The 21,119-nt window shown below is 38.5% G+C and overlaps 1 protein-coding gene across 1 annotated transcript in view; it reads right to left on the bottom strand.

Annotated features, from left to right (window-relative positions):
* Nucleotides 1-1,715: 1,715 nt before the first annotated feature.
* BMPER (BMP binding endothelial regulator) overlaps nucleotides 1,716-21,119 on the bottom strand; it is a 148,413-nt gene continuing 129,009 nt past the window's right edge. Inside the window, exons 14-15 of the mRNA XM_041466656.1 lie at nucleotides 9,659-9,789; nucleotides 1,716-3,636 (exon numbers count right to left, since the gene is read on the bottom strand). Coding sequence (XP_041322590.1) covers nucleotides 3,455-3,636; nucleotides 9,659-9,789 — 313 coding nt within the window. The 3' untranslated portion in view covers nucleotides 1,716-3,454. The remainder of the gene's footprint in view (nucleotides 3,637-9,658; nucleotides 9,790-21,119) is intronic.

Here is a 21,119-nt window from a genome sequence, read left to right as displayed (position 1 = left end):
ATATGCCAAGTAAAAGCTGATTTCCAAGTGCTGATGATTTGGGAGAGATGGGACAACTTGATGCAAAGCAGACCTGAGTAGATTGGTAAAATATCAGCTGATATTACCCTGGTATGTCATTTTAGAACATTTTCCACCCATAAACTTTAAAAATATTAATAAATCCAGAGCCTCGTTTCCCCAATGAAGTTAGAATACTAAATAACTTGCCAGAGAACACACAGCAGATTGATTGTGAAACAGCTGATCCAGGTCTCTACTTGACTCTCTCCATTGGACTACAGAAGTGTTTCTCCTTTTGGATCATTCTTTGATTGGAACCTCTGCTCCTTCAAATATATTTGACCTTACAAATTGGCACAAAGTTATATACACAGATTGACATAAGCATTATCAAGATCAAAATTTACACAACCATCAGTTTTGTATGGTGAATACACCATATGCCACATGAATTATCAATGTTATGCTATTATTTTAAAAATTATTCCACATAAAATACATTTAGCATATAAAATTAGATTACCAGTTAATTTCATAAAAAATAAATCCCCAGTGATATGCAGGAAACTTCATCATAGGGGCAATATTCCATGAGGAAATGGAAGATGGGCTTCAATCCAAACTTTGTGAGGCCAGTGATAATAATGGTATTGATGGTATGGGACTAGACTTTCAACTTTTGAATGGCCTTGAAAGAGAGAGGAAAAGAGAAGATTGGAGTGCAACAGGCCCACCTGGGCCTGACAGGGTCCCAAGAGTTCAGTTAGGCACAGGGTAACCATAGATACAGATGTAAAACTTCTGCCAAGTGGAAATCTGGGGGTAATTTCAGAAAAGCAGAACAACTTTTTCTTGGATGGTACATGTGAACTGAGCAGACAGATTATAGCATTTAGTCTTGCCTTGAAAACTGTGGATTTTGGAGGAAAAAGCTCTACAACACCATAAGGGCACAACCACTTGCTTAGAGGTAAAACCATTTTCCTCTCTTCCTCAGTCTACATCACTAAACTGAAAAGCATTGGTCTAGTCTTAATTAGGCAAATATGAAAAACTTAAACCAAGGAATGAGTCCTCATTTTGAGATGACCTGGGTCAGGTTTCAAACTGAATCATTTTAAGACCTAAAAACAGAGTTCATCCTACAGAAAGACTGAGTCACCTCTTCACCTAGAATCAATTAAGCATTGCTTGAATGTGATCAGTGGACTGAGAGAGCTGGAGGGCTCTCCCTTCACCTTTCACTCACCTTTGAAAGTCAGAAGAAGAGAGAAAGACAGATGTATACACCATTCATGTATGCAATTCACATTGCCTGTATTTTTATTTTGGAAACATTGAGCAGTAAGTATTTAAAATATGCCCTAAACTAAAGGTAGGCAAATATTCTTTTAAATGGTTTAGACCCCGTATCTCAGCACTGAAATCTCACAGGCCGAAAAGCTCTTTGGTCTGACACTTTAAATTATTTTAATGACTGCTATTTTATATTTTAACTCCTTCAGCCCACTGCAATTGTTCTAAATTTCAACTTTGCCATTCAATTAGCACATGAGCCACATAAAACTCTTCTAGTTTCCTGCTCTGATGGGATCTGCACATCTTCAATTCTGCTTCCCAGTCCACTTGTGTATGAGTCTTCAAAACCCTCTCTTGCCAGTAAAACTGAATTATTTGATTGTTCCAAGAAAACGAACACAAAAGGGACATAAAAAGATCAAGCTGAGTTTATTTAAGATTTGGATGAACATCCATGGAACACTTTTGGCATTATATGCCCAGCTCTTTTTAACACTGCGGTGGTACAGCATTTTGGATAGTGTGGTGCCTAAGTTAACCAGGTTCACTCAGCATCTTTCTGCAGGGTGGGATGACAGAAAGGTTGTGTAGCCCAAATGTGTTTACCTATTCATTTACTGTAAACTCAGGCCCTGCTTAACTTCCTCAAAAGAAAAGAATTAAAGGAGAAAGTTGTTCAAAGCATTACAATGTGCAATTTCAATGCAAGGCATGATGGAAGTAGCTGCGTGGGAAGATATTACTTCATTATAAACCTAAATCAGATGCACAAAGATTTCTATCATCTCCAGAGACCATTCCATCAGGCTCTACAAGAGCCTTTTCCAGTGGAGAAAAATAGCCCCCTGTCCCTTCAGGCTTGAGAAAGTTGCATGGCTTTTTTATCCGTTTCTAATGAAATCCCATATTATTGCTTCTCCCCTGGGAGACTTCAAAAGTAATGCAAACTTCACAGAGCTCACATGTTTGTAAACCTCAACCAAAAGACCACTAAGGAAATAAAATGCAGTTCTCCAATTAGCATTTGACATTCTCTACTGGTTTTCAGAGGGGTGAATTTGTCTTTCTTCTAAACCATGCTGATAAATTAAATGAGTTACTAAGCCTGGCATTATTTGATGTTTTAAGGCACACTGAAATAAAATGCTTCAGCGTGGGATTTGCTTTCTGCATAATATTTGGGGGAGACATGAAACAAACCTAGGCGTTTCAAACATGTTTAAGGGGCTAATATGCACATGAATATTTTCTTCAAGCTCCTCATTGTGTATTCACAGCTACTGCCAAACACAACAGAGATGGGGCATTAGGATATGAAATGGGAAGTGGACAGATTTTCAAAGTAAACTGTTGGGTGCCTAACACTTATGAAAATCTGGCCCCAACTCTTTGGTGCCATTCCAGAAAGAAATATCTCTATCCTGGCCATTGTCCAACCAGCTTTGGAAATCATTTTGCACAGTTATTTCAGTAAAGCATAAAAGCCAATCCCCAGCTTTCTATGCCTGATTAAGCACTGTCACCAATCACTATGCAGCTCTAAGGTACGCATGAAATATTCCTAGATAAATCCTCCATCTCAAGAGAAATATGTTTCCTGTACAACTGTAAATCCAGGTTCTGTGTTGAAACTAATCCAGCCTGGCAGTGCTGTGGCCCTAGAAAAGTTTCCTTGGTAACAACAAACTTATGCAATGGCAAAGCCATCCAATCTTTTCATGCCACAATATTATATTAAAAACACCTGGTTTATTTATACAATGACTTACAGATCAGTGTCCTAGAAATAATAATACATAAACTTTATAGCAAAAAATATACATATTATAAGTCATCCTTCTATGGTATATAGAAATTATGTATATTTGCGTGTGGACATATATATAAATATATGGGTTGTACTTACGTTTAGGGCACTTGTGTATGGACACGTGTGTCCAAATACACACAGTATACATTTATATATCTTTCTAGGTGCCTCGTGTGTGTACTTAGAGACACACAAATAGACACAGAGGAGCATATTTACACTCTGTGAGTAGACATGTACTTTGCAGAATCTGCACACAAACAGCTGGAGTCCGTCACTGGCTGTGAGCATCAGGGGAGTCAGTGACCACCCACACTAGTGTCCATGGAAAGAGAATGAATGTCACCGCTGCGGGCACAGGACTGGTTTGATGCATCTTCCTCTGTGAAGAACTAAATTTGCAGGGCAATGACACCCTGCAATGCAGGGCTTGTTGCATGGTCCAATTTCATTCCAGTTGTCACATGTTTTGACACATCCCGGACCACAGGTATCATAAACTGCACCGTGTTTACACTGGGTTGCTGAAAAGAGTTAAAAAGAACAAAATATGTGTATTACGCAGAGCCCCACAAGGAAATCTACTTGTCTGTTTGCTTAGTTTCTACTGCAAATATCAAAAAGCACATTTTAGCATGACGATTACCTAGAGGAAAAAATTACTTGTAAAACGATTCCACTATATTACATAATAAATATAAAAGTAGCAAAATTCCTTATCAAAAGCTATCAAATCCACAGCAGTATTGAACTTTTTGAGAATTTTAACACAGCTAATGGTATATAAAGCTTTGGCAAGATTTCTATCTATATGCTGATCTACACTTTATATTAAAGGATTAAAACTGTTTATTCATTACAATGCCTTTTATCAAAGATTTCTGAAACATTTACAAGAACAGACAGTTTTATTATCAGTTCCATTCCTACAGAAAGAAGAAGAGTAAGGAGAGTCATTCACCCCATTAGAATTTCTGATGCCAAGATTATATTTTCTATATTTCATATTGCAGCAAACTAAATCAGTGTTGTTATCCAGAAGCACCATTTCTAAAACAAAAAAATAAACAAACAACCAAAAATTAAAAATAAATTGTATCCATGCTGTTTTACTAAGGGATCACTGACAGTGAGGGCTCTTGTACTTAATGATTCCAGTATCTATTCATTAATTTATGTAGCTGACAGTTCAATGCATTTTCAACATAAAAGATCACTGAAGGCTCAGCTAAAAGCACTATAACCCCTCCAGATCAATATTGAAACTCCTAACATTTTACATCCTGCCTTTTTAGTATGGAGAATAACACACAGTTCAGTGGCAAATAAAAGTCTGTTATTCTTTTTAACAGCTGTGCTGATGACAAAAACAAGGACTGATAAAATAATTCATAGATGGTAAGGGACTCTCAAGTATCCAGAATCATCTCATGCTACTTCCAGAAAGGTGATTGTCTTAGAAAGATTTCTTCAACTTTGTGAGAGATTGAAGGTCATTATATTTTAAGCAATAATTTTCATACGGACAGAAAACACTGTTTTGTTTTGAGAATTAGCCTACAGTTTCATTACAGTACTGCTATTATCCATAAAGAGAAAACAGAAATATATCGATTAAATATATATAAGTGTATCAAAGAGGATGGAAGTCTTATTGCTAAGATATAATAAATTTAAGGGGTTCCTTTTCACCACTAAGGGATCTTCAAAACAGCATCAGCTTCTTTCAAGTTTTACTTGTGCATTTTATGGAATTTATGCATACACAATTCTCAGGACACAGATATTAATAAAAAAACCCAAAATTGTTAAAAATATGATAGTACAGAGGCAAATTATCCTGGTGTTACAGAGAATCAAATGCTGAATATTAGATGGATATTAGATATCAAGGGAGAAAAAACCCCAAGGTTTTTCTTATGCTTAAGGATTTATATCCTTAAGCATAAGAAATCACCTAGAGCAACCTACCTAGAGACTCTCTGAGACATCTTTAATTAAACATTGTTTTGGAATAGGCTGGAAACAAATATCTGTCAGCTATGTTCAAGACAGGCTTATTCAGTTTGTGAGCATAGATCTTTTGAGAATATTTTTCCACCTTTACATTTCTGTCTTGCTCTGCATGATAACTTCCATGCATACTTAAGAAGGAACAAACAAAAGGAAAAACTAAAAAAAAAAAAAAAAATTAAATTAAATAGGAAATTTAGAAGGTGGGAAAAAACATGCAAGCAATATTAAGCATAGAATAAAATGTTAGATTCCCAGGAAACTCTACACTTACATAGTGTGTTAAGAATAGAGATTGAATCTTTGTAAGAGGGGAAACAAAACTGTGCAGATCTCCCCAGTGATTTGCAAACAACGTATTAAGAGACTAGAAAAGCAGACCAAGACATTCAAGGACGGTCAGTAATTGTCCATACACAATGTGAATTATCTTACAGGAGCTGTTTATTAGAAGCTTTTATCCTTCCTCTCTGAAAATGAGCTTCCCTTTGTAGGATTTCTAATTGACCAACGAAAAACAAACATTAGACTTCAGCACATGTAGTTTCCATACAGAAAGCAATACAAGCTTCGGTTTTAAGGCTGCACAGGTTTCATCCCACAAAGCTTTAGTGCAGTAATAGCTGGCCCATTCCTTCCACCTCAGCTCTGTTTGGTTCCTCAGCTGGTAGGTTTAAGGAGAGGCGGCTAAAGGCTTCTTTCCACTTTCTCATCTCTGCCCCAGAGCAAATGAGAACCTATTACAGCCTGCCCTCGGCAGCCGTGGCATCTGTAAGTACTCCCTCTTCTGCTTTACTACACATGCATGTGGGATGTCAGAACACCTCCTTTTCCTTCAGACGATGCCATGTAGAAGATATGATGACTATTTTCTGCTGTAGGCAGCCTATAATGGCATTATTAACATGCTGTCAAGGGGAAAATCAAAAAGTACAATGGCTGCTGTTTAAGTTCCCTGGATGGCTTTTATTGTTGAGTGATTCAGTTGTTAACATGTGGTGTGATTGATCCAACATTCCACTTCATCAACAGTTTAAAATATAAAAATAAAGACATTCTGCGGAAGGCTTCCCAGGAACTGCTGAAGTGATTCACTACCATGTAAACATGGAAAACAGAAGTGGTGTCTTTGCACCCTTCTTCTAAGACAAATTCCTCTCTTAAAGAACTGAGCTCTGTTACTAATAACTTCCTTAGTACACTAGCAAAAAAAAAAAAAAAAAAAAAAAAACAAAAAAAAAAACCCCAAACTCAAGGTACAAAAGTTACTAATAATACTGTATTTTGAAACATTACCAGTCCTAACAGGATTTTTCCACTCTTCTTCTAGAACATGTGTTTGGCATGACAGATGTGAGCTTCCTCAGACCACTTTCTGAGCTGGCGGGATAATAGCCAGCTCCAGTCCAGAAGCCATATAGTCATATAAATACAGCACTGCGCCTGAGCTAATAAACCCAGCTTATTAAGGATACTAGTCTGCAAACTAGACCTGGTTTAGTCCAGCCACTTTGGCAGATTCACAGAGGAGGCTTCTGTGCCTGTCATTGTAGACATGGCCACAATTATTCAGGAGGAAATCTTATTCCCCAACAAAAAAGCCAAAATATGTATTATAACTGCTGAAGAATTCCCTTGGCTGATGATATCTGATGAATCTGATTTCACAGAAAATTCTGAACTAATATTTGAGCATCAATGAATGTTCTGGCTTCTTCTGTCAGTGTTACACAGTTTTCAGGTCTTCTGTAAGACTTCCAAATGGCATTTCACTCCTAGTGCTTGCAGTTCACTACATTTCCTACTAACAGAGCTAAAGGTGATGGATCTGAGCACTGAACTTCCCATGATACACTCCTTTAATATTTTCAGCTTTCAGTTTTCTGTAAGTATCCACTGAAAAGCCAAAATAGCCCTCCTGATACATGTACACAGGCAATAAAGCAGTTAAAGGAAAGCAACATATAGCAGGGAAAAGGAGTGACACATGCCATAAAATTCTCCAGCAGAAAAGGGACTCAAAGGAGAAGAGTCAAAACCAGATACAGGCTCATCTCCCTCCAATTCAACTGATCACAGAGGAAAAGAGAAAATTGTTCAGATTTTATGAAACTGTTGTAGCATGTCAGCACATCAGTGCATTTTGCACTATGATATAGCCCTTATCTCATTGTTTTCTTGCATGTGTAGTCATGCCCATGGCAGGGAGTTATTGCCTTCTGCCATCCTTGAGTCTTCTTTCTCTTGGTATCCTGAGAAATGCAGCATTAAATTACTATATCACAAGGCCTTTTACCACTTCAGTTTACTTAATTGTACTTTATATACTTCTTGTCTAGCCTTTCTTGGGTAAAAGAAAAAAATTTTTTTCTTTCTCCTTTCCTTTTCAAACTGCTTCCTTCCATTTCTATCCTTTATTTTTCCTCTTCCATGTATCACTTTTTCTTATTTCTTCTTTCCCTCATACTGGCTGTCCTGGTTTTTTAATTTCTCCTTCAAGAACTATATTTTTTCCTATGCCCATCCTAACAGGTCTAACTCCCTACTACTTTCCGTGGCAACCCATATCCTTTTCCTAACCCTCTCAGTTCCCATGTTCACCACCTTTTCCTACCTTAACCATTTTGCTTACTCATTATTTTCCACTTTTCACTCCTCCAGTTAAATGACAGCTGACATTCCCTTTAATGAGCCAGCCTCATAGGACAGCAAACCTTGAGCAGCAGTGTTCTGCAGAGTAATGTAGAGGAGCACAAGCTATTGCACTGGGGGGAGAGAAGAGCACGTAGGGAACAGGACATGCAATTCAGCCTCCTGAGCATCCTATTTGGCTGGCCCTCCAGACAACACAAGTTTCCTGAAGATTATAAAGATGAGCTAAGTTTACAGCAGTTAGGGTAGAGCAACTGGCAACCACAAAAGATCTGGTTTAAAAACACACAAAAGTATAATTAAAACCTGACTTACTAATAAGTATACTCCATTTTCACCAGAACACAACTCTTGCAAGTATCCCGCCAGTTATGAAATGTCAAGCAGGAAATGAAAGTCATAGAATGCTAAAGTTTTATTACAGAAATTTTGTTTCCCACATATGAACTTTTATCTGTAATTGAGACACAATAATTGCAACTACTTGTTTTGGAGAAGAAAAAAAGCCTGTTTAAGATTAAAATCTTGATGCTGGCCACTGGTACCATATGGAAAGCAGTGGATGCACTTTAATATAATGCTTACTGTATTATTTACTTAGAAGATGGTGCTACTTATCTAACACTGGATACTTAAATAAGTGTTTTGAGGGTACTTAGCCTTATACAGCTTATTTATGTTTTCCACTTAACAAGATTTCCCCTTTCCCTCTAGAAGAGATTAAAAAATTCATGTTGATTTAAAAATGTCTTTCATTAGCTTTAATGGAGGCTGTGTGTTTAAATTCCTTCATAATGTTCTCTCAAGGAATGGTTTTGCCTCAGAAAATTTTCTTCTCTTTGGTAAGATGCCAGAAAAAAAATTGTGAAATGAAGCCTCAATTAGTTAAGTCGTGATATGTCAACACTTGTATAAACTCCTTAAGGCAGGGGCTGCTAGCAAGGAGTTTTTATTCTTTTTACAGCATCTGCCATAGTGAGGTCTCAGTCTGAAGTGCTTTGTAAAAAAATCTAGATGCTTGCTTTAGGTTCTGCATGGATCAGCTACCAGACAGATAGATTAAAATTATATATATTACTAGTGCTGTTCAAAACCACATCCTTGAATAGGGTTTTCACTTAGTGAGACCCTGTTTGGATTGTCCTGTTGCTTTGTAAGGAAAAAAAATGAACCTTTTGGGAACAGTCAATCAAACATAATTTGCTCTGTCACTCACCCGTTCCTGCTAAAATGCCTTCAACAGAAAAGGAAATTGACGTTCAGAGAGACCCTGAACCACACGCAATCACCAAAATGGACCACAGAGTAATAGCTCATAGACCAGCACTGAGTATCCTCCTCTCATTGTTTTTTGGTTTTTTTCAACTACTGTTAATTGCTTTACATAAATCTGAATACGTTTCTAGGCAAACCAATGCCATTATAGAGTGTCCTAAACTAATGAGACCATCATCGGGGAAATACTCATCTGCAATATTGCATTTTTGTTCAAGTGCCCATAGCCACAGGCCACTGCTTCTCATGGAGGCAATTACTCACAATTACTTGCAATTAATGCAGTCCAAATCATAAAGTATGGACCAAATGGAATTATTAATGCAGGTTTACATTTTAATATTTGCACTAAATACATTTGCTTCTCTTTCCTTGTCGAACCTACTGCAATTATATGTACATGTTGTCCCCAGAAATATAACTATGTTTTGACAGGAGGTCAAAGTTTTTCTGTAATCAACAGTTTACATATCCTGAAAGAAAAACTTCCAACAACTTCCAAGCTGCTACAATTCCTGTATCATTTTTGATCCTACTCCACCAGTAAAAGGATAGTATGATCACAGCCTATTAGCCTATGCAAAGAAGCAGTCCCAAAATGCTTACCTGCACAGTTCTGCTCCGGCACCCAGTGGACTTTCAGCCCTTCCCTCTGACAGGCTCGGGTGTATGCCAGGAATGACTCACAGTAGCAGTTTTTATGGATCGGACACTCACACATGTCTGTCACACAGGACCTGCAGAACAAAACCCCAAAACAAATAAGAAAGGAATGTTTTGGCAGGTATCTGCCTGAGGGTTGGAGCTTTCTACTTTCCAGTCACACGGCATTCAATGCCACAGCAACTTGCGCTAAATGGAAAGAAAGTTAAAGGCATCCCTGAGGTTACATCCCAAGGGCTCTCTTTTTTGGTGTGCTACTTTAATGCCTGCAGAGAAGCCTGCAGAGCACCAGGGAACCACACAGAAACAGAGAGTTGAGAAGACCCAAGAAATGTCAAGGTAGAGAGGACTGAGACCATAATGGGGGAAGGCAAACTCCATTTTTGCAATGATTTTGTGTCGACATAAGATAAAAACTTTTTATTCCTAGAAAGTAATAATTTAATAATTTTACCAACAATCATGATAGTAGTGTTAAGTGTATGAATTCTATAGGCAATGAGCACATGTCCCTCCATGCAAGAGATGATGCCTTCTCTTCAGGTTACCTCCAGACTCTTCCTGCTCTGAAGGCGTGAAAATAGCTGTATGTCTGTTTTCTCAGCAGCATCACTACTAAGTGCCAGACTTTAAGACGCTCCAAAGGAAGAGGGCTGATGCAGCATAACTGAGCAGTTTCATGCTAGGAAATCCCTCAAGCATGGTTCATACCGCCCAGTCTCTTCTTATGTGGAAGTACCACAATGACAGGGAGCAAAGCTGCTAACATGACCCTATGTGAAACTGCTACTGTGGATGTCACCACTATATTTCAAGTTAGCTCGTTCAGAACATGCGCCTATTTGGCACAGACCTAAAATATAACTGGAAAGAGCCATGAGATTTGCAGTTGGTGGTTTCTCCATATGCAAAATGTTTAGATGGCTCTGCATGTGTAGGAATGTGAATTCAGAAATGCTGAGTTTCTACTGCTCTCAGCAGAATCATTAAAAGGCAGGGACAAGGTATAGGGGAGACATACTCTGAAAATCACACCCTCAGTTTATCTGCTTTCCACTGAAAGTGCTCTGTGCATGACCCTTGGGTGTCCATGGTCAAGGCCCCCCTGTACCATGCATGTTCGGGGGCTTTCCTGTTTCTGAGAGGACAAAGGTACAAATCCTCTTGCAAAGATGAAGTGCTGAAATGAAAAATGTGCTCTTCATGTTAGTTGCTCTTTCTGGGCACTATAATATGACTTGTCTATAGGAAAAGGATAGATATAGACTTAGTTTCCGAGAAACTTTTCCACAGCAGAAGAGGTAATAGCTTGGAAATGGTGCAAAAACATCAAACAAAGTAATCAGGAGCCCTAATGCCCTTACGTTGCTCTAGAGTAATTGAGAACCCTTTATTCAAAACTAGGAGAAAGGATTAGTGATTCCTTGAACACAGACAAGCCTGTTTCTGTTAGTCCAACAGTGCCCCTGAAAGAGGAATATTTCCCTATGCCCAAGTCACCAGCTGCTTCAGTGACAAGACAGTTCTGCTTGACATTTTCATGAGTTTTAATAAATTTACTCGCAGTGGACTCTCAATATGAATTTACCTAAAAAATCACTGCAACAAATAAGTAACACAAGTACTAATGTATAAAGGTTACCTGTCCTTGATTTACTGATATATATGGACTGTGAATAAACAGAATTGTTTTGGATCAAATATATAATATGCTCATACTTACAGACCAGTTGTTTTCGCTTGCAATAACTTTACTTTCTAAGAACAATGTCATTTTATTTCACTTTAGTCCTGTGGTAGGTCCCTTTACATCTTTTCCAGTAACAGATGTTGCTGTATGCATATCACAGCTGATAGGCAAGGAACAGATTAGCACAACATCCTTGGGGTGGTTTGATGTTATCAGCTGATAAAAGACCTTGTATAAGCACAAAGGGTCACCTTTTTATGTGACACACTAAATAACTTCACACTGTTTCCTCTGGCCACAACATCTCTTTATGATCTCTTCCTGTAATCTCAGCAGCAGGCATTGCTCCATATACCCCATGCAATTTAAGAGGTGCCTGTCTCATTCTTACAGTGAAGTGGATGCTTGCTTGCTACTGAAACAAATCATTATCACAAAGAAAGTCTGTATATAATCTCCATAAATAGTTGATTGTCAAGGTACCATTTTATCATGTTTTTGTTTCTGTGCCAGCCCCCTTTATGAAACACATTTCACTGCTCTCCACTCAGATTTAGTTGTTATTGATGTCCATGGTGTTTACGGATGCTTGCCAGTATCAGCTTGGCTATATGTTCAGCAACTTCTTTGACTAAGAACTTATAAAAACTTAGATCTGAGGTACTTCCTCTGCTTTTTAGAGCATACATTTGTTTTGGGGTTTTTTTACCATTACTCAGAGAGAGATGTCATGTCTTGCACTGAGTCAATGAACCTACAGCTACCTCAAATGCTCACATCAGAAAAAGATGCAAGATCAAGAAAACTCCAGGCTCACCATCAATCACCCAAGCTTTTAATAGCTAACATGTTCATGGTAAGGCTAGCAGAGACCCTGGCAAAGCCTAGGCATAGTCTGAGGGATTAGGGAAGGGAGGGCAGTGTTGCCAGTCTGCAGGAGGGCAGCCATGCTCTTTGAGAGCACAGAACTTAGCTCCTACATGCATGTGAGCAACACCAACTATTAACCCTTGGCATTGAAATGGCCATGGACATCCAGGCATGCTCCAGAGTGAAACATCTGAGCTTTGGCTGGGAACAGCACTATTTGCACAGTGTTCAGCATGGGTGTCCACTGAGGAAGTAGCATGCCATGTGGTACGCAAAGAATCTGCTGATTAATTACATACCGAATTGCTGGTGTAATTTTTATTTTCATTGAGTGTTTAATCCTGGTGACAGCTGCTTGGGTCAAACCCTAGGCTTAGCTGAGGAGCCACTGTCAGATTGCAGCAGTTTTATTAATCAATTACAATTTCTAATTATTTGTATTAATTAAATTAATTAATATTAAATCAATTAATATTAAATCAAGAGTGAGTGTAAAGAAAGCTATATCCACAGCTGCCAAGCCTAGTGAATAGAAATAAAACCTCCTTTCATTTCCTAATGAAAGGGCAGTTCTGAGCAAGGACATAGAAGCAAAAGATGTCCATTCTCTGGGGGCTGGCTCTGAGGGTGACCTGCTGATGGCCCATGGCCAAGCTTCAACTTCGGGTCTGTATTTTTACAAAAGTTGTTTACTTCTTGCACTTAATTACATTTTTCACATTTATTATTGCTACAGATGTGTTAAAGGGCTACTATGGGATGATTTACCAAGTAAATTGAAAAACCGATTTTTGTGTGCTATCCTAATCCTTTCCCTTTGCAAAAAACTTTGGCATGCCCATAGCTTTTACTTTTTTATCCTCTCCAGTGACACATTTAAAAAAATATTCCTTGCTTCCCCAGATTCTGCCTTCTCATCATTCTGCCCTTGAATCAGAAAAAGAGATTTGGTGACACTAACTGCATGTACTCACATCTTATCTGTACTCTAATCTGACTGGACTGTTCAAACAACAAAAAAACACATTTTAATAAAACTTTGGAATTATGCCAATAATGAAGCTCTATTGGCAATTTACTGTACTGCACAGTAACGGAGACTTTGGGTTTTGTGGAGTATTGTGACTCTTTACCAAGAACAAAGCATTTGTGTAAATGAAGTAAAAACATATTAGAAACTTAAACATCAAAACATTACAGTCAGACAGAAATGATCCCACAAGAAGGCTGCAGCGCAAGTTACTTATAAAATGAAGCTATTTCACTAGCCATGGAAATACAAACAAGATACTTCAGGCAACCTTAGTTCTTCCCTCAGTGAAATCATACAGAGATGCAATGATGTTGTGGTCCAAAAGAAAATTACATTTATTTTAATTTAATATTATATTTATTTAATATTTATTACATTTATATTATTTTAATTATGTAAATTATATTTACATTTAGAAAAAGAAAAACACTTGGATGTGACCTTACACTTTGTCTGGCCTCCCTGCTCCAAATAAGCACCAGAGAACAGCCAACCTCTGAGTCCTGGTACCAAGTGCCTCACTGCGATCCCTTTTGATGCTGTCTGTGCTGCCTGCAGGGTATGTGTCAGAGATGGTGTTAATTGGGTGTGTATAATCACAAACTGTTGCAAGGGGAAATCCATGAAAGTGAAGGCATCCGGCAGCTGTGGGACACACCCTTGAAGGAGACAAACACACACTCTGCTGCCACATCTTCAAAGCAAACTGGATGACTACACTCCTTCAGCAACAGCCCTTTTTCATATTAAACTGTGGAAAGTCTCCAAGTCCCACAAAGGGCAAAGAACAGACTCCTGTGCTGCATGCAGTATTTAAAAAAAGAAAAAGAAAAGATCACAGCAATGAAGCCTACAGCCTTAGTCTGTGCCACACTGGATTAAAATTGCAGATGTTCACTTGTGGAACATCAGCAGTTCATTTTCCTCTGTGATACACATGAATCCAAACCCAGAATCAACCATTTTAAGAGCGGCTTAATTTCCCCCCCACATTTCACAACAGGAGTATGATGCAGTGCATTTTTCAAACATTTTGGTACCTTTGAGTTGTTCCACACAGATAGAAAGCAGGAACATCTTCTTTCCATCAGTAGACCTCAAGAGGTTTCACAAAAGCAATTAGAGATAGTGCATCACTACATTCATTTTGTGTACATGAAGAAACATCAGGTGATGATGGGGTTTGTCCTCTCTACACCTGGAATATGCTGTACACTTGCAAATTTCAAAGGGTCATCTGAAGAGTCATCTGCCTATAGAGGAATATTAATTTCCAGCCCCACCATCCTGTGAGACATGACTTCTTGGGATAAATTTTTATTGGGTAAGCCAAATCAGAGTTTTAGTACAAGCTTGGCCAAATTTTTTAGGAAAAATTAAAGCTGTTTTAAAGTTACTCCAAAATTAGTAAATTAAAGTCAGTAGTTAAGTTGAGAGAAAGTTTGTTTGAGCTGTTTTTTGACAAAAGTCAATGAGTTGCCATTATTTATGGCCCCAGATAGAAAAGACCTTTCACAAAGCAAGAAGGTGAGAAGATGAACCATTTTCCAATGTATAATGGAAAGTCTCATGCTGTTGCTATATCAACTCTCTCTTGTCTGCATGTGCATGTTTAACCTTACTGAAATATTGAAATATAGTATGTAGAACCGGAGACTTATTATGGCTTTGAAGCTTGAGATCAAAGGCCTGAGATCATTCTTTCTTTCTCCAGAGTTTACTAATATTAATGCACAACCAGCAAGTAACTCAAAGAAAGTAATTTTGGAGGCTGCTGAAGACACAGAAATTCTTAGGTGTATTGAGTATTCACTCAAAGCACTTGCCTGGGGAATTGACTGTTTCATGCAGCAAAGTCAGTAATTTTCAAGGATCATTTCTTCCAAGACCAGGTAACCATTGCTGTACTCCCTCTGCGCTTTTCCCACACATCTTAACACTGGTAACATTGCCTTAACTTGGGGATCAGATAAAGGCATCCATAACAAAGTTAAATCATCGCTGCCCCGACCCTTTTTTCTGGTAAGTGTGAAAATAAGGGCTCACAAAAACTGGCAAGCAGTTTATGTGCACTTTGTACTGGAGAATGCCCCATGCTGAAAAACTCCCTGCTTAACAGGCTCCAAAACATCATTACGAGTGTGGGAGCAGAAAGGGAACTCACAGCTCATCTTCAGTGAGCTGTGCATAGCAAATGTACTGCAGGCACATCCTCTCCATGGGGAAATCTCATTCCTATAAAGAAAGCATTGGCCATGCTTGAGAATATGACTGTTGTTTTTTGGCAGAATGCAGAGAAGTTTGCAGCAGTAGGCATTTGAATCAAGCATTCAAAGTTCATTCTGATTCCTGATTTTTGTGCAACTTGGATTCAACCATGGACTGTATTGCCACATTAAGCTAAGCAGAGAAAATTATAAAATACACAATTCCATCAAAGGGAAAGAGCTGCATGTGATCTAAGATTTTTGGGGCATAGCAGCCTTGTTACACACACATTGAAGAGTCCTAATTTAATTCTGAGTATCATCGTTGCTGGTCCAGATATAGATGTGGCACTCAGATAATTAAACAGAATCAGACAAGATACCCATATCCATCCCTGCCTTGCCAAGGAATCCTCCCAAAGCAGTTATTTAGAGTCAACATAGGAAAAGGATGCTTTCAATGCAAGTGGTAATTACTGCTGGTAATTTCCAACTTAGCAAAGACAGACAGCAATTAAATTTTGATTTTTTTCACGTATACCTCTTCTTAAAAAAATAAGAACCCATATTTCCCTCACAAAGGATAAGAAAAAACAGTATTTTCCAAATGTTGAATAAACTAACGTCCATGTGGACCTCTGAAAGAAACCATATTGTGCTGCACAATATCACCACAAGCCTACACTATGTGCCGCTAAAAATATTATCCAAAAGCCTTTGGATAAAGCCAAAAAGAGTGTTCTGCATGTATTTTTAACCTTTATATAAAGAGTATTCTGTGCCAGAATTGTGTTTCATTGCTTTAACCAACATTACCCACAAGAATATGGCAAAATTAACAATAAAACATTGTGGAACATTTTCTAAAACCTCATGAAATAGAAGTTGTCAAGACAGCACTACTCTGCCACCTATTTATAATCTCTTTCAATATGTACTACCAGTGGTACATGCACTCAAAAGGGAGGAAGGAAGAAAAACCAAATAAAAAATGAAATGGCACAGCAGCCTTACCTACTTCCTTCTTCATGGTAATTGTCCTACTAATGTGTCAAGTAGGCTTTTTGCATCTCGTGCTTGGATCCTTACAGGCAAGGATCTGTGACTTTAATTGTACTTTCTGGTCCTGAGAATGGAAAGATTGGCTAAAATCCCTCCACAGGGAAATAGCTGAACAATGACTAAGAACGACAATGTAGTCCCATGCTGGACTCCAAGAAGCATCTGGTATGATTCAGAATATTTCCTAGAGCTGAAGGTTACAGTACAGCTGAGCAGCTGAGTTGCTACCTTTAGAAAGAGTGGATTTTTGCTCAAAAAACCCTCAACAGAATATCAAAATGCCAACCACAGCTGTGGAAGAGCTGACCCTTTGCACTCCCACACATTTTCAGAAAGTGGAAAAGAGTTTTCACATCCTCTTCTTCTGTTTCTGGTTCTCTGCACCATGCAGTTTCACCTTCATTGTACAGCCATGGCATTTGAAATAAATAGTCCTGGCATTTAAAAAAAAAATCTGCATGCAGGAGAACTCAAGTGGTTTGAGTTCATATGCAGCATATATCTTGAAGAGAAACAATTAAAAAACACTCCACTGTGCACATTACATGTGAATCTGTAAGTGGAATTATTGGAATAAAGCAGAAATACAGCATAAGATTCTTAACCCATTTCAAACAACTGCCCAAGACAATACTGAAAATAGCCATCAAAAATATTCTCATTTTACTTGTGTAATGAAGTGGTATAAATAAAGTTTGTTCCACCCTCTTTGAAGAGATCACTACAAAAAGGATTTAGCTGCCTGTACGGTGTATGATGTGTGGATTGTATACCTAGCTGGAAAATGCCAGCACCACAATAACACTGCACTAGAGCAGAGTATCCAAACCCCTTATAAAGAAGTCATTTGCAATAAAATATCAACAATATTATGAGATCAACCATAATATGAGAGAACCAAATTTAGGAATATGACCTGGAATCTGACACTGAAGGTTCAAAAGCTAGAACCTGCTTTCTGAAGATATGTATTTCTTCAGTTAACTAATATCCATAGTCATCCGCTTGCAAACATCCATCACATAACTGGCAAAGCTAACAGTAGCTGTATATGTAAAGCTACCTGATAAGGTTTATCATGCATTTATTCAAAGTTTTGGAAAAACATACTATAGATTATCTATGGGTTTAATGTTTAGGAAGAAAGTCAACTCCTATACCAAAAATCCCATCTTTCATAGGCCCAGAGGCCTTAGGTGTACAGCCTGTATGTTCATCACTGATTTCTTATAGCCAAATTGACCTACTTTGTGTTTCTGGCACCCCATCATTTACCATAGAATGTCTTGGGTTGGAAGGGACTTTAAAGATCAGCTAGTTCCACCTGCCATGGGCAGGGATGCCTTTCACTAGACCAGATTGGTCAAAACCCCATACAACCTTGAACACTGCCAGGGATGGGGCACCCACAGCTTCTCCAGGCAATATGTTCCAGTGCCTTATCACCCTCGCAGTACAGATTTTTGTCTTACTATCCAAGCTAAACTTACTTTCTTTTAGTTTGAATCTGTTCCTCCTTGTCCTATCACACCAAGTCCTTCTAAAACGTCCCCCTCCATCCTTCTTATAGGTTCCCTTTAGGTATGGGAAGGCCACAACTAGGTCACCTAGAAGCCTTCTTTTTTGCAGACTTGAACAATCAAAATTCTGTCAGCCTTTCCTCGTACAAGAGGTGCTCCATTCCTCTAATCATCTTGCTGACCCTACTCTGAAACTGCTCCAAAAAGTTGATGTTCTTCATATGCTGGGGACCCAAAACTGGATGCACTCCATCTCACAAGAGAGGAGTGGAGGGGCAGAATCACCTCCCTCCCAAGCCATAGCCTAGAAAAATTCTTAAATTTCATAATGTTTAGGATTTCTTAAGCCAGTAAGATTCCTTATTACAGATCCTGTTCTGACATAATACAGCAGTATTCACGTTATTTGACTGACCACATCATATGCATATATCAAGTCTTTCTCAAGAGAGGAAAAGAAATCAACCAAGAAAACAGAGAATGTTTTAGTGGACCTTCTCAATATCCATATTAGTATTCTACTTTTCCATTCACTGCATGCAATACTTAGCTTAGCACTAACACTGCTAAAGTGAATTTGCCTTATGACAGAGACACTCCATCATAATGGCATTTTCAGCGTCCTCTGGCATAGCTACCAAGGAAAATCCATCATCATTTTGATCTTTTACATTATGCAACTGACATAAAATTTTATCTTTTTTTCCATGTCTAGACTTGATTTTTAAAGAATACTTCCCCCAGCTCTCTAGTGAAGTGGAGACTGAACTGCCATATCTTATCTAGAAAAGGAAAAAACCTAGTAATTTTAATTCAATTTCAAAAAGACAGACACATTTTAATATCTAACTTTATACATTAAAGTACTTTCAATCAACAGTTAACTTTGTTATTCTGTTTCATACAATGTAAATGAACATTGCATCGACTAAATGGCTCTAATATGACTGCATCAACTTTCACTTTGGTAGACAGAGAGCCCATTAGTGTATTCTGTGTGACAGCCCTCATCTGAGAAAAGCCAGAGGTTTTCCATGAGCTTATAAACATCCTAGATAGAACCTCAAAAATTATTGTGAGGTTTTGAAGTCATGGCCCTACAGAAACATAAACCATGTAGATATACCAAAAGCATATTGTCATAGTCATTAGATAAACATATAAAATGATACAGGTTTCAAATCTTCAAAATAAAAATTCAAACCAGATCATCTCCTTCTGTCTGCTGACAAAATGTGGCCCTTCTATACTATCTGTCATAAAAATATGTCATATCCATTAACAAGCACAATGAGAACACGAAGCAGGAAATATTTCTGAACTATAAACATAAACTGAAGCTATCTTCAGCTTTTGATGATGATTCACTGTATATATTTCCAAGGAGGTCTTGTGATATAATAATAAACAGGCTGGCTAGTTTAGAAACTCACATTCTTAAACTCTGCAGAGCCCACTCCTTGGCTTAATCCACATAAAATTAACTTCAATCAAGCAGTATTTTTCCTCTAGGTGGCTGCAGAGCATTTAAAAAGTTGCTGGCTCCAGATGGAATAAGAAAGAAAGACAGCAATGGAAAGACCTGACAGGACTGCTATTTAGAAAACAGCTTTCTCCCTCATCTTGCTTTCTTTGGAAAACAAGAGCCAAACTCTCATCTCAGCAAAGATGAGAATGCCACCTTCCAGCCAGTCACATCCTCACAGTGCATTTGACCTCTGAGGTCTTCCTCTTTGCTCTTCATCAAAGTAGTTGCTAAAAATAGGACTTGGATGAAGCGGCAAAACAGCCAGCTTACCTGAATTTAAAAATATAGAAAAACACTCTGTTTCTGGGTTTTATGGCTTCCTGTGTGGTCCTGGCCCAGACCCATACAAAGACATAGGCTCATAAAGCATGATTGAGACAGGATTCAAACACATGAATACAAAACTGCAGTCCTGGAGGGGTTACCCTGACTCCAGCAAGGCTGACCTTTTTCATGATGGATATTTAGCTCCTACCTTTATATTTCCTCAGGCACCTCTGCTTTTGCTCTGCATGTTCTCACAATCATGTGGGCATTGGCAGGCATAAAGCCTGACTGACACCCCAACAGTGAGGCCCATCAAGGATGGCTGTCTTAGAACAGCAGCAGCGCTGCCATGTCCCATTCAGGATTCGATACCAGACGCAGAGCATGAGCAGAGTGACAGGAATTCAGCCAGGAGGCAGAGACCTAGTTCATGCTCTCTAGTCAGTTTGACGTAGTCTGCTACTTCATATGCAGAGAGCTTTGGGTAAGACATGCTTTTCATAGTGCCACAGTTCTTTAGTCTTCCTGACTGCAAGGTCTCAAGCACAAAACACCATACAGAGCATGAAAACACAGTGGATGAAAAGCCGGCTTCAGTGAAATGGATGGGGATTTTCCTGCTGACAACACAGGAGCCAAGACTCAGAACTGTCATCAGCCTTTTTTCTTTTTTTTTTTTTTCAGTTCTGCACTTCAAGGCTTTGAAGGATCCAGACTCATGCAGGACATCACTGAACATTAAATTCAAGCACTCTGAATTTAAATGCTATGAATTAAAATTTCCTGTACTAGACATAGTGACTCCAAGACATATCAGCCTGGCCCAGGAACCACAGAAACTCACATGGATGTTATAAAGCCAGAATGACCTAATTCTGGGTGAAGTGGGATGAGAATGCATGAGCAGACAGAGCCAAGGTTTGTTCTTGAAACTTACCTTCCAGTGAGTTGGTTTGGGCATGGTCATTTACTTAGCTAGACATAAAGGCAGTTCTGATGTAAATCAGCAGACTTTAATGAGAAATTTCAGCCACATGAGCAAACTCTCCCTATCACAAAATAATCACAGGTTTTTTTCTTCTTCATCTGTGGGTCATGTCCAATGGCAAAGATGTTAAGGTAAATTCTGGGCTCAGTCTTGTATACAAAGCACTTATCATGGTTTTGCCTCTTTTTGTTGGCTGGACAGAGACTATGGGACAGATCAGTGCTCCATGCTGGCCACCT

This window comes from Pyrgilauda ruficollis, unplaced genomic scaffold, assembly GCF_017590135.1.
Source record: "Pyrgilauda ruficollis isolate IOZ18807 unplaced genomic scaffold, ASM1759013v1 scaffold2, whole genome shotgun sequence".
Classification (NCBI taxonomy): domain Eukaryota; kingdom Metazoa; phylum Chordata; class Aves; order Passeriformes; family Passeridae; genus Pyrgilauda; species Pyrgilauda ruficollis.
Note: the sequence above shows the minus strand (reverse complement) of the source record. Positions and strands in the feature narration are given on the sequence as shown.